Source organism: Nyctereutes procyonoides, unplaced genomic scaffold, assembly GCF_905146905.1.
Source record: "Nyctereutes procyonoides isolate TBG_1078 unplaced genomic scaffold, NYPRO_anot_genome, whole genome shotgun sequence".
In the NCBI taxonomy this organism is placed as follows: Eukaryota; Metazoa; Chordata; class Mammalia; order Carnivora; family Canidae; genus Nyctereutes; species Nyctereutes procyonoides.
In genome coordinates this window covers 74,508,899-74,523,050 of record NW_026575140.1, presented here as the reverse complement: position 1 = coordinate 74,523,050, position 14,152 = coordinate 74,508,899, and the positions used below count along the sequence as shown (strand labels likewise).

The following is a 14,152-nucleotide window of genomic DNA, read 5'->3' as shown; positions in this document are numbered from 1 at the left end:
TGGGAACCATCCACGGGGAACTCCAGGATGGAGGGAGCAGAGGGAGCGGGCCACGCCAGTGGGCCTGTCCCCAGGGCTATCCTGAGCGCTCCCTGGCACACTCAGCTGCTTGTCTTAGAGTCTCTGAGGGAACTTGCCCATGGTGGCATCCACAGGACTCCACATGCCCACAGAGCCTGGGTGTCCCCTACAGCATGACCCATGGTGCATTGCTTTCACAATTTTCTTCACAATCTGCCTCCCTGACAATAGGCTCCAAGGGACAGAGCTGTAGCCACCCTGCTCCTCACCAAGGCCTAGAACAGTGCCCAGAACTTACTCTGTGCTCAGAAATACTGCCAAATACGTGAATGAACAAAAAACGAAGGCGGACCAAGTACACTCTGTACACTGTCAGGAGGGGAGGACAAGACCCAGCTCAAGCCCTGCCCCCCCCCACTAGTAAGCTTGGCCTCCTTCCAGAAGACCGGCTATCCTGGGTGACAGCCCAAGGGTTATGGGAACTCACCCACATAATAGGAAAGGGTGCGCTTGAGCCGGTCGAAGACAAACCAGCGCTTCTTCCATGATTTAATCTTGCCGCCCATCTTGACCAAGTAGCCGCGGCAGACCTGGTGAGAAGCAGGAGTGAGGAAGGACCCAATGTGCAGCCCCCAACCTCTATTCCCAGAGCAGCATAAAAGCTGTCACCTGTGCCTGTATTGTGGGGGCCTGTGCCCCACACCTCTTCAGGCCTGGACACCACGTCCTGGGACAGAGACCTCTGGTTTAGGCAGGAACTGGGGCCACTATTCCGAGGGCCTAGGAGTTGCCCAGACTATGGGGTCCTCTCCCCAGCGCCACACACCGGCCCCGTACCTTGCTGCTAAGCACCACGTGCAGGCAGGTATCAACACCGTGGCCCGACGACTCGATGTGGGTCTTCAGGTCAAAGTCCTCCTTCCGGATTGGCAGGTAGCGGGTCAGGGGTCGTGCCTGGGAGCAGAGGGCAGGGTCCGCAGTCGCCTCTCTTTCCCCATCATTTCCCTGACCAGGTCTGTTGGCTTCAGTGTGGAACCCCCACTGCTGCATCACTCTCTCCCACCCCCAGGGCTGTCACTCTGGTTTCACAGGGTTTGTGGAAAAGCAGAGACCGGGCAGCCCTGGTGGCTCGGCAGTTTAGCACCGCCTGCAGCCCGGGGTGTGATCCTGGAGACCCAGAATCGAGTCCCACGTCAGGCTCCCTGCATGGGGCCTGCTTCTCCCTCTGCCTGTGTCTCGGCCTCTCTCTCTCTCTCTCTCTCTCTCTCATAAATGAATAATCTTTAAAAAAAATAAAATAGAAAAGAAAAGCAGAGACTAGTGGGCCTGCAATGCAACCTTGGCCCAGGCAAACTGCTGAGTGGCATCATGACTCAGTTTCCCCACCTAGGACCAAGACACAGCCATCCCTGTCTTATCTCTGCCCCTCGGCTCTTTCCTGGGCTGAACAGAATAAAGCAAGAGGCCAGATGTGAGCACACTTTGGAAAGCAAAGCCCAATCAGCAATCCAGCCTCTGACTTCCCATGTCACATGGCCTCTCTGGGCCTTGCTTTCTTTATATGTAAAACAAGGGCTTTGAACTAGATAATCACAAAAGCCTGTTCCATCTCAAAAATTCTGATGCTAACTAGAACTCTCAGCTGAAAAAAAAAAAAAAAGAACTCTCAGCTGACTAGATGTTTTTTCTACTCTTCCTTTCCTGGAAGAATGCTAGAATTGCAAGAAAAGAAAACATCATAAATTATTTAGAGAAAAAAACAAAATGCACAGCTTTCAGGAGGTGCCCTGAGGATGGGCTGGCTCGCCCACACCCACAGCGGACACCAGTGGCCCCTCAGTGATGCCTGAGCCCCTGGACAGGGGGCTGGGGGACAGAGGAGCACAGGGGCCACTGACTGGGCAGCAAAGGACCTAAACTGAAGTTTCTGATTATTTTTTTCATGTTTATTTTTTTGAGAGAGAGAGAAAGTGTGCTTGAGCGGGCAGAGGGAGAGGAGAAGCCCAAGCAGGCTCCGCGCTCAGCACAGAGCCTGATGTGGGGCTCAATCTCACGGCCTCAAGATCATGACCTGAGCTGAAATCAAGAGTCAGACGCTTAGCTGACTGAGGTACCCAGGCCCCCCCTGGTTATTTCTTAATCCCCAAACCCAATTCAGGTGGCCGACCCCTTAGAATTCATGTTGCATCATAAGATATCAGGGAGCTGTGGTCACCAGTCCCGCTGAGGAAGATCCTAAAGGACCCCCTCCCTGGGAGGGGGCGGGGAGTCTAGAAGATCCAGTAGGAAGGGACAGCCTGTCTGAGTCCCCTAGGCTCTCAGAGTTGGGGGGTGGCCAGGATCTGAGACCAGAGACACAGGTAGAGCTCCTTATACAACCTAACTTCAACTTGCACCTTCAACTGTCCTGCTCCAATCTTCTGCGTCAGGAAAAAGCTCAGGATTCCTGTCTCAGAACTAGTACAGTTCTCTCTTGGAGATGCCAACCATCAGTCAGAGCGACACCACCTGCTGGTGGGGGGACTGGAGCTGCAAGTCTGGTGGATTGAGGGCCACCAGGAAGGCCCCAACACACACACACACACACACACACACACACACACACACACACACACACACAGGTCTCCGTTCCTGGGGCTGAATGAGTCCCAAGCAGTCTTTTCTGGAGGAGAACAGGCTTTACAGCCCCGCAGGGCTACCCCGGGGTACCCCTAGCCCTCCACGGTCCCACCCTCAAGCACACCCCTAGCACCCGCTTACCTGGGAAAACTGTTTCTCTCGCATCTTGACCTCCTTCTCCACCAGCTGCTGCCTCCTGGCACTCTCGCTCTGTAGCCTCCGTTCCACCTGTTCTCGCCTCCTCCGTTCCTCCTCCAGGGCCTGTCGCCGGAGCTCCATCTCCCGCTCCTGCCCCCAAAGCAAGGGGTCAGCGCCCACAGCTGCCTTCCTCCTTCCCCTTCCCCAGGGCTGGGGCGGGGCTGCAGGACACACCCATTTCAGAGGGCAGCCTGGCCAGCCGGAGGGAGCATCACCCTCAAAACCCACGCTCTGCAAGCACCCTCCCGGTAAGGTTAAATGCTTTGGAGTGATGCCATGCGGGCTTCGGATCCGGGCTCTGCGGCCAGGATGAGGTGTGTGAGCCTGACAAAATCATTTAAACCCCCTGGGCCTCTGCTGTCTCATCTGCAAAATGGGGCCAAGAGTGCCTCCCTACAGGGATTATAGAGAAAATAACATGAGGTCGTGTATGCAAATGCCCATCACTGATTCCAGCAGCGAAAAATACACGGGCTCCTACGCTTTTTACCTGAATGCCTAGACACGGATCACCTAAGTGACTTTTCCTGATACTGAACATATTCAGTAGCTGTTCCCTAATCACTGGGGCCCTTTGAAACCAAGTTACAAACATTCGTAGTCAAACTTCAAATTTTAGGGGTTAGAACTTACAGAAGCCCTTCTTAAAAAACTTTAAAAGTTAAAAAAAAAACAAACACTTTAAAAGTCATTAGAACAAATCACCAAACACAAAGCACGTCAGTGATGTTTTGTGTCCTCATCAGCAGTAACCTACACCGTCAGCTCCGGTTTGCCATTTCTTCTCAGCTCAAAACTTAGCCGAATCTCCTTTCTCTCTGTTTGCCAAGAGCTGCTTGTGCATTTGCCCTCCTTTGATGGCGGTACGTACAACTGAGAGGCCTTCTTCTCTGGGTGGCCTGGCCACTGCCTCCTGCTCCCCAGGTCTCTCCCTCATCTCCAGAGATGCAAAGCGCCAGAGGGTGGAGACAGAACAGGCCCTGCAGACCCCCCACTCCTCATCCTCTTCCCCAGGCCTATGCTCCTCAGCCTGGCGGTGCCCAGATCCCCCACTGGTCCCCACTGTGGGCCCGTGGGCAGGAGGCAGGGCCTCCCTCAACCCTTCATCCTCCCTGCATCCTCTCCACCAACATCTCTGCACCGGCCTAGACACCTGCCTGCTCTTCTAGCCCTACACCTCGAGCCCTCCATTCCCACTTTTCCTTACCACCCCCAAGAGAAATGACTGGCCACTCGGGTGGACAAGAATCAGAATTCCTGTGGCAGCCAAAACACCCGCAGAGGCAAACCTAAGAAGGCTGGGAGTCGTCATATGGGGGATTCGTCGTGGACAGCGATTGCAGTGCTGCCTCTCTTCCTAAGAGCCATGAGACCTGCCATATCAGCAAGCCTCCTCCGCTTGAGAACGCAAACTTTAGAACACTTTCTTCCGGGGCGCCTGGGTGGTTCAGTGGTTGAGCATCTGCCTTTGGCTCAGGTCCTGGGATCGAGTCCCACAATGGGCTCCCTGCAGGGACCCTGCTTCTCCCTCTGCCTGTGTCTCTGCCTCTCTGTCTCTCATGAATACATAAATAAAATCTTTAAATAAATAAATAAAACACTTTCTTCCTCCAGGGAAGGTCTCGAGGAGACTAGGGGTGGGACCCAGGCCCCCGGGCAGCCCAGGCCTGCCTCACCCTGGACTCCATGAGCCGGCTCTTCTCGGCGTGTGCCTCTTTCAGCATCTTCTCCATCTCCTCGATTTTGCCCACATCCAGGCCACTCGCACTGGGGGAGGGGAAGAGTGGTGGCATCAAGGGGCAGGGAGGCGGCTGGCAGAGGGCGAGCAGGACCCCCGCGGGGGCGGGTACCTGGACATGTTGTCGGGCGAGCAGGCCGAGTTGCCGCCCGTGGAGATGCTGGTCTCCATGCTGTCGGAGCTCTCCAGGCTCAGGGTGTCGTAGGCGTGCTCGCCCTCCTCCCCGCGCTCCCGGCCAGCCGGCAAGTGGTGCAGGATGGAGTGGTGCATGAGCGGGGGGAAGCCCGAGGGGCCCGGGGGGAAGGCGGCCGCCCCGTGCAGGGCGTCCCACTGGCACTGCGCCTCGGCCGCAGCCTTCTGCTTCAGCTCGGCCAAGCGCCGCCGCTGCTCCTCGATCACCTGCTGTCCTGCAGGAGGGATGGGGTAGGGGATCACAGCAGGCCCTCTGGGAGACACTGGCAGCATCACAGAGGGAAAATGTGAGCAGGGAAAGGTCGGCGCAGGGCCCACCCTTCAGCACGCCCCCCAGCTTCCCTAAAGCCCCCCCACCCAGCTCCAGGTCCGGCTGCCCCACCAGCGTTTCGGTCCCCTGCACAACTGGCCACAGCCACGTAGTCTGGCTTCCAGGCTCCTTCTGCATCCTGAGCCCCATGGGGCACTGACCCTGCCAGGGCAGTGCCTCCGGCTCACAACCAGGCTCACAACCATCGCCTGAATAGCAGGGCAGGATGCATGCACCAACCTGCCTGCTGGGGGAGCGGGGAAGGGAAGAGGGGGCAAGGTCTGTGAGCAGGGTGTCCATGCAGCCCCAGCTGTGATGCAGAAGCAAAAGCAACACCAGCAGAAAAGAAGGGGAGACAAGGCGAAGCACAGCTGAGGCAGGAGCCGGCTAGGCTCGAGGGGCAAGGCCAGGCGGACACCCCATCCCTGCTCAGCCGGGGAGCCTGCCAGGGAGGTGCGAAGATCTGAGCAGGATACATCATGCGGACGCCCAGGCGGGGCTGCCTGACCAAAGCAATGCCCCCAGTGACTAACGCTCTACCTGCTGGGTCGTCTGCTGGGGGGGGCTCTGCAGGAAGCGACTCGCCTGGTGTGGGGGCCCCGGGCAGAGGGTAGGGTGGAGAGACACAGAGGGGATGAGACGAGAGAGAGGCACAGACACGGGCTTTCAAAACAACCAAAATGCACACAGGCAACAAGGACTCAGGGAACCACTTCAGGAGGCCGTCGGGAGCATCCCCTGCCTCCAGACAGGGAGGGCAAGGTCCATCCCAACTCAGGCCAATAGGCATCTCCCTTCTTTGCTGGGCTCTCTGGGGAAGATGGCACGCCCCCAACCCTTAGTCTCTTGATAAATATCCAGGAAGCTCTTCTTCAGATATTGAATCTAAATGCTTTCTGCTCTTGCCTAGAACTCAATTAAAGCAAAAACACCCTGCAAAAGGTGTGGCATCGGGGGTGGAGGTGGTGATGGCAGATATCCAGGGCCCCCCCGGGAGAGCAGGCGGGCTGGCATGGCAGCCACTCACCCTTCTGCTGCAGGGCCAGCTGGCGCTTGGTCTCAATGTCCTGCAGCGTGGCCGCCAGGTTGCGAGGAAGGCTGCCTGTACCGTTCTGGGCAAGTAGGGCACTCTGGTGGGGAGGGGGGTAATGGAGCACTTGGACCTAGGGCTTGGAAGACACCCTCCCTTCCCGTCCCAAGGCTTTCCTGGGCAGCTTTGACCTCTACCCAGTGTCACAGCCTCCAACGCCCTACCACCGCCATGCCACATGCACAGCCCACCCACTGTCCTCAGACCTTTGGGGAGGGGCTCCGGCCCAGAGTAGCCACGCTGAGCTGCGAAGAAGAGGAAGAAGAGCCAGAGGAGGAGGGGAGGGGGCCACTGCGGGTCCGGGGCAGGGGGCTGGTGGCCTCACCATCCATCTTGGAGCGGTAAACCTGGAGGGAAGAGACCCCACCTGTTGAGCTGCGGCTCCCCCACTAGCCGCCACCCCCCATGTCACCTAGGCTGGCTGTGATCCAGGTACTGCCCAGGCACCAGGACCTCCAGGACCATTTCTAGCAGACAACAGCATTCAGCTTCTCAGGCCAGCCCAACAGATGGGTGTTATTGGCAGTTGCTAAGCCTCTTTCCCAGGCAATTCTTCTCCGGGTCCCACCCAAGGTCTCAGAAAAGGTCATGCAAATCGACATTCACATCAGTGGGGCAGAGTCATGTGGGAGACCAACTGAAGGCCAACTGAAGGGTTCCTTCTGGTCCCACCTCGGCCACTACCAGGCTGTGTGACCCTGGGCTGTGTACCTCCCAGCTCTGGGCCCTGGTTTCCTTATCTGCAAAAGGACGGAGCAGGGTTAGACAAAGTAACTGTCAAGCTCCCTCACAGCTCTTCTGTTTGCTGCATATGGGGTCTGGAGTCAAGAACCCCGGCTCTTGGCACAGGCTCTGGTACTTCCTAGTCATGCGGCCTTGGGGACATGACTTATCTTCTCGGGGCCCCAGTGTTTACTCTGTAAAATCAGAGTTAACTGTGCTGATGATGACATGAATCAAGGTATGTAAAAATTTCTAACCAGTTGGACCCAAAGTAAAGGTGCCTCATGTGCCGGAGGAATCAAACTCTTCCCAAAGGCAGCAGGGAATTTGAGCTGAGACGACAAACTTAGAGGTGCAGTGCCTGCACGCCCGAAGGGAATCTTGAACACTGGGGTTCTGGGCACACCCACAGGCCAGTGGAATGTGCCCTGACACCTGTCCCCACATCATGTCCGCAGCTTGCTACAGGGTCAGGTAAGCCTGTACCCTCCACAGAAACACCAGGGAGGCCTGGATGTGTCCTCAGGGCTGTTACTTCACCCCTGGGTAGACCTGGAGAGCAAAATGCTGGCAGTTCTCCTTGGACACACTAGTTCTGGTTGTAACAGGCCCAAAAATGTGTCAGGCCCCCCAAACTGAGTAAGAAACTATGAGGTTGAGGGCTGCCAGGGACAGAGCAGAGCTACAGTCCACTGGAGCACGAGGCACCAAACCCATCCCAACCTGACTGCTCTTCCTGAATCCTCTTCCACCAGACAGGCAAGCCTGGCTGTCACCCTTAGACTCGGGGGGGTGGGGGACCCTAGCTGCTCAATGTGCTAGGATGGCTGCCCATGAGGGAATCTCGGAGGCCAGAGGCCCCCCTGCTGCCCGGACTCAACTGACCCCCACCATCTCCAGTGGTGCTGTGAGGCTGCTGGACGGACAGGAGGTGCCCAGGGCAGAGAGGAGCAGGGCTCAGGGAGGGATGGGCAGTGAGATAGGGGGTTACCTGCAGCTGCCGAGAAGCTTTGGCGGGCAGAGGCGGGGGGGAGGAGCGCGGGGAGGCTGCAGCGGGGCCGGTCCCCAGCCCGGCCATCAGCTCCTGGTACCACTGCTCTAAGTCTACAGCAGGGAGCAGCAGCTCCTCCATCTGGAGTGAAGTGTGGGGAGGGGGCATGGGGAACAGGTGAGGAGGGGAAGGGAGGGGAAGGGTAGAGGATGAGTAAAGGAAGGCCACGATTGGTACCAGGAAGGTAAGGGAGGAAGGGAAGAAGGACAGCATAAAGAGAAGGAGGAGAAAAACAGTGAAAGAACAGTTGCTGTGAACACACCAAGGGCAAAGAGGAACAGTCAGGACACCACTCCCAGACCAGAGACTCGTGCTGTGCCAACCACGATGCCAACCAGCCAGCGCCCACAGGCACTGAGCACTCCCCGGGGCTGGCCTGGAGCTCAGACACTGGGAAGCAGCAGTGGCACACGCACGCACACACACACACACAGAGCCACGCCAGCAGCGGGCTGAGGGTGGCACAATACAGAGACCACCAACCTTGGGTGAAGGCGTGAGAGAAGCGGAGGAGGAGGAAGAGGGCAGCACGGGAGGAAGGCAGGTGGTGGGAACCAGGTCCCGGGAGGCAGAGGCCCAGAAAGGCAGGCCCGGCGCGGGGGCTGTGGGCACGGGTGAGGTGCCCCACATCACCTTTAGCTGCTCAAGCGTCACGTACTTGGGGGGAGGCCAGAATGCAGGAGGGAATACAAGAGGTTAATGGAACTGCAAACCAGGAGATGGCCCTGCCCATGGACAAGGGAAAGGTAATCATCACAGGAAGCACACAGCAGCAGAGGCTTGCAGAGCCCGGGAAGGCGAGTCCTCTCAGGATGACGCCCTCAAGCCAGAGCAGAAGGCCTGCCCCACCTTGAGACCATCAGGAGCTGAAGCTCCCAAGGCCCCAGAGAAGAGAGGGAAGCACTCCCAACCCCCCTTATGCTAGCTGCACTTCCCCCTCACCGCTGAAGACGCACCCTGTCATCCCCCAAGCCCCACCCCAGCCTGAGGGACGAGATGGGCATCCATGAGGCACAGGTGGGCTCACTCAGTGGCTGGTACCTCACTGTCGGGCAGGGGCTGGGCGAACACGCTGGGGGAGGTGGCGGAAGCATGGGGGTCCAAGCGGAAGCACAGCTGGAGAACCTCTGCCAGGCTCACATACTCCTAGGGTGCCCGGTGGGACGGATAGGGATGGGCAGAGAAGAGGTTAACAGGGTACAGCCGGGTACCCAAACCCGAACTCCATGCCTTGGGGCCATCACTCCATTCAATCAAGATCCAAAGCAGGGGTGGGGAGCCCAGCTGCCTCCTGTGACTGGAGACAAGCAGGCGGTGGGGGGAGAAAAACGCAGCCAGAACTGTCCAAAGGCTCTTCGTGACCTCTACTTCTGAGGCTGCCTGGGTTTCCAGGCCCTGCCCCAGGCAGACCCTGAAGGCCTACCCCTGGGTTTGCTCTGGGCTAGGGACAGGAGAAGCCTAGGTAAGGCCTTCCAAGGGCCCACAGAAGATCAAGACCCAGTTCCCAGAGAACCTTCTGTCTCCAACACATCAGGCATCCGCAATGGGGCACGCACACACAGCACAGAACACCAGCTAATGTTCCCAGAGTGTCTCCTCACACCCCATCTGCTGGGGCAGGAGCTGGAAGGGTTGGGAGTAGAGACACCACTAGGGGGTGAGCTAGACGGGCTCCGCGAGAGAGACCCTAGCAGGGAACGGCTCAAAGCCCAAGTGGAAAAACGGGCCTGCTGCCCAAGGGTTAGTACTTGGAGAGACATTAGCACATTAGACTGTGGGGCGGGAGGGCAGGGCCTGTCACATTCCCTGAGCTTACCGAGGTGCTGGGGGCAAGGCAGGCATCCAACATGCACACTGGGTGCACAGGACCCTAAGCCGGCCCCATCCAGAGGGAGCCCCAGCCTGGCCTAGCTGCAGAGAGCGACTGTCCTCCAGGGGGTTAGGGAAAAGGAAAACAAGCTGGAGGATCCAGTGGGTTGTGAGAACTGATGAACGGCATGCAGAATACATGCACGTTAATATGCAGATTGGTGCTGATTTTGCACGGGCTGCTCAGGCCCTCTCTGGAACAGCAGGATGGCACACTCACTCAGACTCTCACAAACTCTGGCCAAGGGGTTACAGCCCACACACCCTGCAGCTGGGCCCATGGGAGAAGCCGTAGGCAGAGGCTCAGCAAGCAAGCAGACAGGCAGTGGGCACAGCAGGGCGGGCAGTCGGCTGGGATTACCTCTTGTGCTTTGGGGCAGAGCTGAGTGGAAGCAGGTTGGGTTAGGGGGAGAGAGAAGGCCCCGGGCTGAGAAGACCCTGGGAAAGGGACCAGAGTCGCCAACCCCAGCCCCATCTCTGAGGACTCGGAGATGAGCAGTTCAGCCTACAGAGAGGGTACAGGGTGAAGGGCCTCACCCCTCTCGCAGCCCAACCACCCCACCCCAGGCCTCAGTTGCTCGTGCAGTGAGGCAGGGAGGAAGGGAAAGAGCTCGGGAAGCAGGACACGTCCTGGTTGGACCTTATGCCCCACGCATGCAAAGACTCCAGAAAGACGCTTAAGGGATGTCAGCGCCCACCTCTCAGCCAAGAGCCTAGCTCCAGACTGAAGCCCAAGGAGCTCCGAGCTCAGGACCCTGAGTTTTCTGTGCTCCCCCTCGAGGGGAGTCTGCTCAGCCCTGGCCCTCTCCAAACCTCCGAGCTGCCCATCCTCCCCACTCATGCCGCCTGAATCCCCCAGGTGGATTTAATCACTCAAAATGGCAAGATCTGTAAGCTCCTGGGAGCCAGAAAGGCAAATGAAAAGCAGCAGCTAGTAGCCACAGAAGGTCAAATCCCAGAAGTCAGAGCCACTCCAGCTCAGGAAAACATCCCCATCCTCCACCTCAGCTACTGCGCTGCAGGTGCCCCATGCTGCTCCAGAGCCTCCCAAGAGACCCACTGGGTTGAAGTAGGGCTGAGCCCCACACGTTACCTCTTTGAGGGTGGACGTGGTCTTCGGGAAGGGTCTGCCTCCTGTGAGTGAGTGGTATCTTCCCTCCAACATAGTCAGTCTCTCCTTCTCCTGCGAGCCACAAGTGGCCGGGTCAGAACAGAGTGGGGGCAACGGCATAGGAGATGACCAAGTGAAGGGGGTCCTGCGTGGCCAGGAAAGCACACCCCCACCCCGCCCCAGCCTCTCTGCACTGTCTCCCGCTTCCCCATCCTGCCCCAACCCTGACCCCCCCAGCCCACTGGGACTGGGGCCTACCTTCTGCAGCAGCTGCAGGGAAGCGTTCTTGTCCCTCGCCAGGCGCTCGGACTCCTGCACGGCCTGGGCCCGGATCTGCCCTGCCTGACTGTCCAGGACTGCCAAGCGCTCCTGGAGGGGAGGGGGATGGTCCGTCAGGCCTGGGAGACCACAGGGCTGAGCCCGCAGTGAGACCCTTAGCTTGGGTGAAGGGAATCAACCAGCTCTTCTGCTTGGCTTCAACTCACTCCAGGAAAACAGGCAACTATGGTCAGCTCCTGCCCTTGGCCCTCCCTGTACCAGTGACTCCGAAGCCAACAGGCACACCAGCCAGAACCCGAGGCCCCAGATGTCCCCTCCCCACTGTCAACAGGTCTAGAACCTCGGACACACTGAAGAGTTCTCCACCTGACCCACCCCCACTGCCACCCCCAAGTCCAGGGGGTGCCTTCCCGCTGCCTTCTAGCCTGTACCTTTCATCAGCCTCCTGCTGCCGACTCTTGACTTTCTGATGCACCGCAACAAACACCTTCTTAAAATGGCCTTGGAGATTTGTTTTTGTTTGCTTACCTGAATTTTCTAACCCATATACATATATGGATTCGAAAAAATACACACACACACACACACACACATATAATTTGAATAATTTTTAAAAAATCCATAGTAAGGTTCAATCACTCCTCTTCTCAAACCCTTTGAGTGACTCATTACTCACAGGCCAGAGCACAGACTCTTAAGCCAGCTGAGGGCTCCTGGAACTGGGCCTACACTCTTCCACCTCCCAAGTCCCCCAGGTGCCCCCTGCCTGGCCGTGGGGTACACTAAGCTGCAACCTGCATGCTCTCAGGCCTCTCTAACACTGCCCCCTTAGTCCAGGAGAGCTGGCCCTGTCTTTCCACTACCCGGAAAGGAGCTCCTTATCCTCCAAGATCAGATGGAGCACTATCTTTTCTCCAACATCTTCCTCAATCACCAATTTCTCTGCTCCTTCCTCTGTGCTCAATTATTCTGTAGCACATCTGCCTCATATTACTGGTACTTCTGACCATGAATCTCCATCATCACCCCACCCAGGCTGTCAGATCCAAGATCAGGGTCAGTGTCTTTTCTATCTCCATAACCCCAGTAGGGCTTTAGTACCGTGCCTGGCTCAACAACCATGTGCTAAGAGGAAATGAAAAGATAAGTTGAGAAAGAAGGACGGGGGTTGGGGAAAATGGGCTGGGTTAATCCCAGGAGGGCTTCCCAAAAGAAGTGGCCTTAAACCACCACCATTAAGAGAAATGAGTGAGTGAGGAGGGAGGAAAGAAGTGAGCTATCCAGAATGTGGGGTCAGCCCAAGGGGTAAACTGCTAAATAAATAGCAAGATCTGCTATTTATTAAGAAACTGTCCCAGAAACTCCATTAAATGCTTTGCATGTTATCTCATTTAATCCTCTTTTGAGGTAGGTGCCTTTAGCCTTTATGCCCATTTTACAAGTAAGAACACTGATAAAAGGGCAAGCTGGGTGGCTCAGTTGGTTAAGCATCTGACTTCGGTTCAGGTCGTGATCTCTGGGTCCTACCTGTAATCAAGTCCCCATCTGCCCATCCTATGGGGCTCCCTGCTCAGCTGGTAGTCTGCTTCTCCCTGTCTCTTTGCCCCTCCCCCCACTTGAAGGCACTTGCACACACACTCTCTCTCAAATAAATAAAATCTTAAAAAAAAAAACAAACAAAAAAAAAACACTGACACTTAGAAGCTAGTAAGTGCTAGAGTTGGGATTAGAACCCAATCTGGGGATCCCTGGGTGGCGCAGCTGTTTAGCGCCTGCCTTTGGCCCAGGGCGCCATCCTGGAGACCCGGGATCGAATCCGTCGGGCTCCTGGTGCATGGAGCCTGCTTCTCCCTCTGCCTATGTCTCTGCCTCTCTCTCTCTCTCTGTGTGACTATCATAATTAATTAATTAATTAATTTTTTTAAAAAAAGAACCCAATCTGTTGGGACTCCAAAGGCAGTACTCTGAAGCACTCTGAATCACAATGGAGGCAACAGGGGAGCACCGGGCACCAGGGCAGACAGAGCCTGTGATAGGTGGGATACTGGGAGCCGATGGAAGGGAGGCTGAGCAAGGCTCATGAGAAGGGGAAGAATGTGACTCCCAGGGTCCTGGGGGCTGAGCTGGGTTCCTAGAAGCCAGGGTGAGCGATGGGAGGAGAGAACAGGAGTGCAATACCACTGACCCCTCCCAAACTCCCTGGAGCTTACACCCACCAGGACCTCAAAGGGATGGGATTAGCTGATCAAGGGCTCCCTGATGCATTCTCTCCAAAGGAAAGAGGAAGAAGCTGCAGGAGTGACAGTGCCCCATGAAGTACAGTGTAAGGAACAGATACTTTGGGGCCAGGCAGGCCTGGGGTCCAATTCTGACTCTGAAGCTTGTAAGCTAAGAAGTTTGGGGCAGATGTGCGGCTTCTCTGAGACCTCATTTTCCTGTCTATATAAAGTGAGGATAAGAGAACTGGCCTGTGAGACCCTCATAAGGTTGGCAAAAGACAACCCAAGAAAGCCTCCTGGCACACATGCACACACGTGCCAGGGAAATACCAGCTTGCTCCTTCCTTCTGTCTGTCTCCCATCCTCCAGGAAGTGGATGCATTTGCAAAGCAAAGGCAAGCGGATTCATTTGCAAGGCAAAAGCAAGGGAATCCAGACACAGGGGGAGGTCGAGGAGCTCCCCACATACCACCAGCCTCAGCCTAGCCCTCGAGACCCCAGTCACCCCTATTTGATGCCCCTCTGCTGATCTCACTGCCCTCACCTCCCACCCAGTCACTCTACCAGGCAAACTGTGCACGTACCCATGTGTGTGTGAACGGACATGCCAGTCTCAGTCACCAGCATGTGAGCTGCCTGGACCATCCTCCTCCCCAGACTTACTCCCCATACACACACACACACACACACACACACACACATATCCCTGCCCCAACACCCTGTCCTGGTTGG

General features: G+C 56.8%; 1 protein-coding gene across 13 annotated transcripts in view; it reads right to left on the bottom strand.

Annotated features, from left to right (window-relative positions):
* The window catches only part of PHLDB1 (pleckstrin homology like domain family B member 1), a 46,477-nt gene that overhangs the window by 6,013 nt on the left and 26,312 nt on the right, over positions 1-14,152 (bottom strand). For 7 of the 13 annotated variants that reach the window (XM_055304633.1, XM_055304631.1, XM_055304634.1 and 4 more), the window contains 11 exons: positions 11,181-11,291; positions 10,905-10,994; positions 7,883-8,023; positions 6,375-6,515; positions 6,106-6,208; positions 5,619-5,663; positions 4,689-4,983; positions 4,515-4,605; positions 2,782-2,928; positions 859-975; positions 509-611 (listed from right to left, as the gene is read on the bottom strand). In XM_055304633.1, coding sequence (XP_055160608.1) covers positions 509-611; positions 859-975; positions 2,782-2,928; positions 4,515-4,605; positions 4,689-4,983; positions 5,619-5,663; positions 6,106-6,208; positions 6,375-6,515; positions 7,883-8,023; positions 10,905-10,994; positions 11,181-11,291 — 1,384 coding nt within the window. The remainder of the gene's footprint in view (positions 1-508; positions 612-858; positions 976-2,781; positions 2,929-4,514; positions 4,606-4,688; positions 4,984-5,618; positions 5,664-6,105; positions 6,209-6,374; positions 6,516-7,882; positions 8,024-10,904; positions 10,995-11,180; positions 11,292-14,152) is intronic. The other 6 variants (XM_055304630.1, XM_055304637.1, XM_055304638.1 and 3 more) reach the window with 3 other exon arrangements.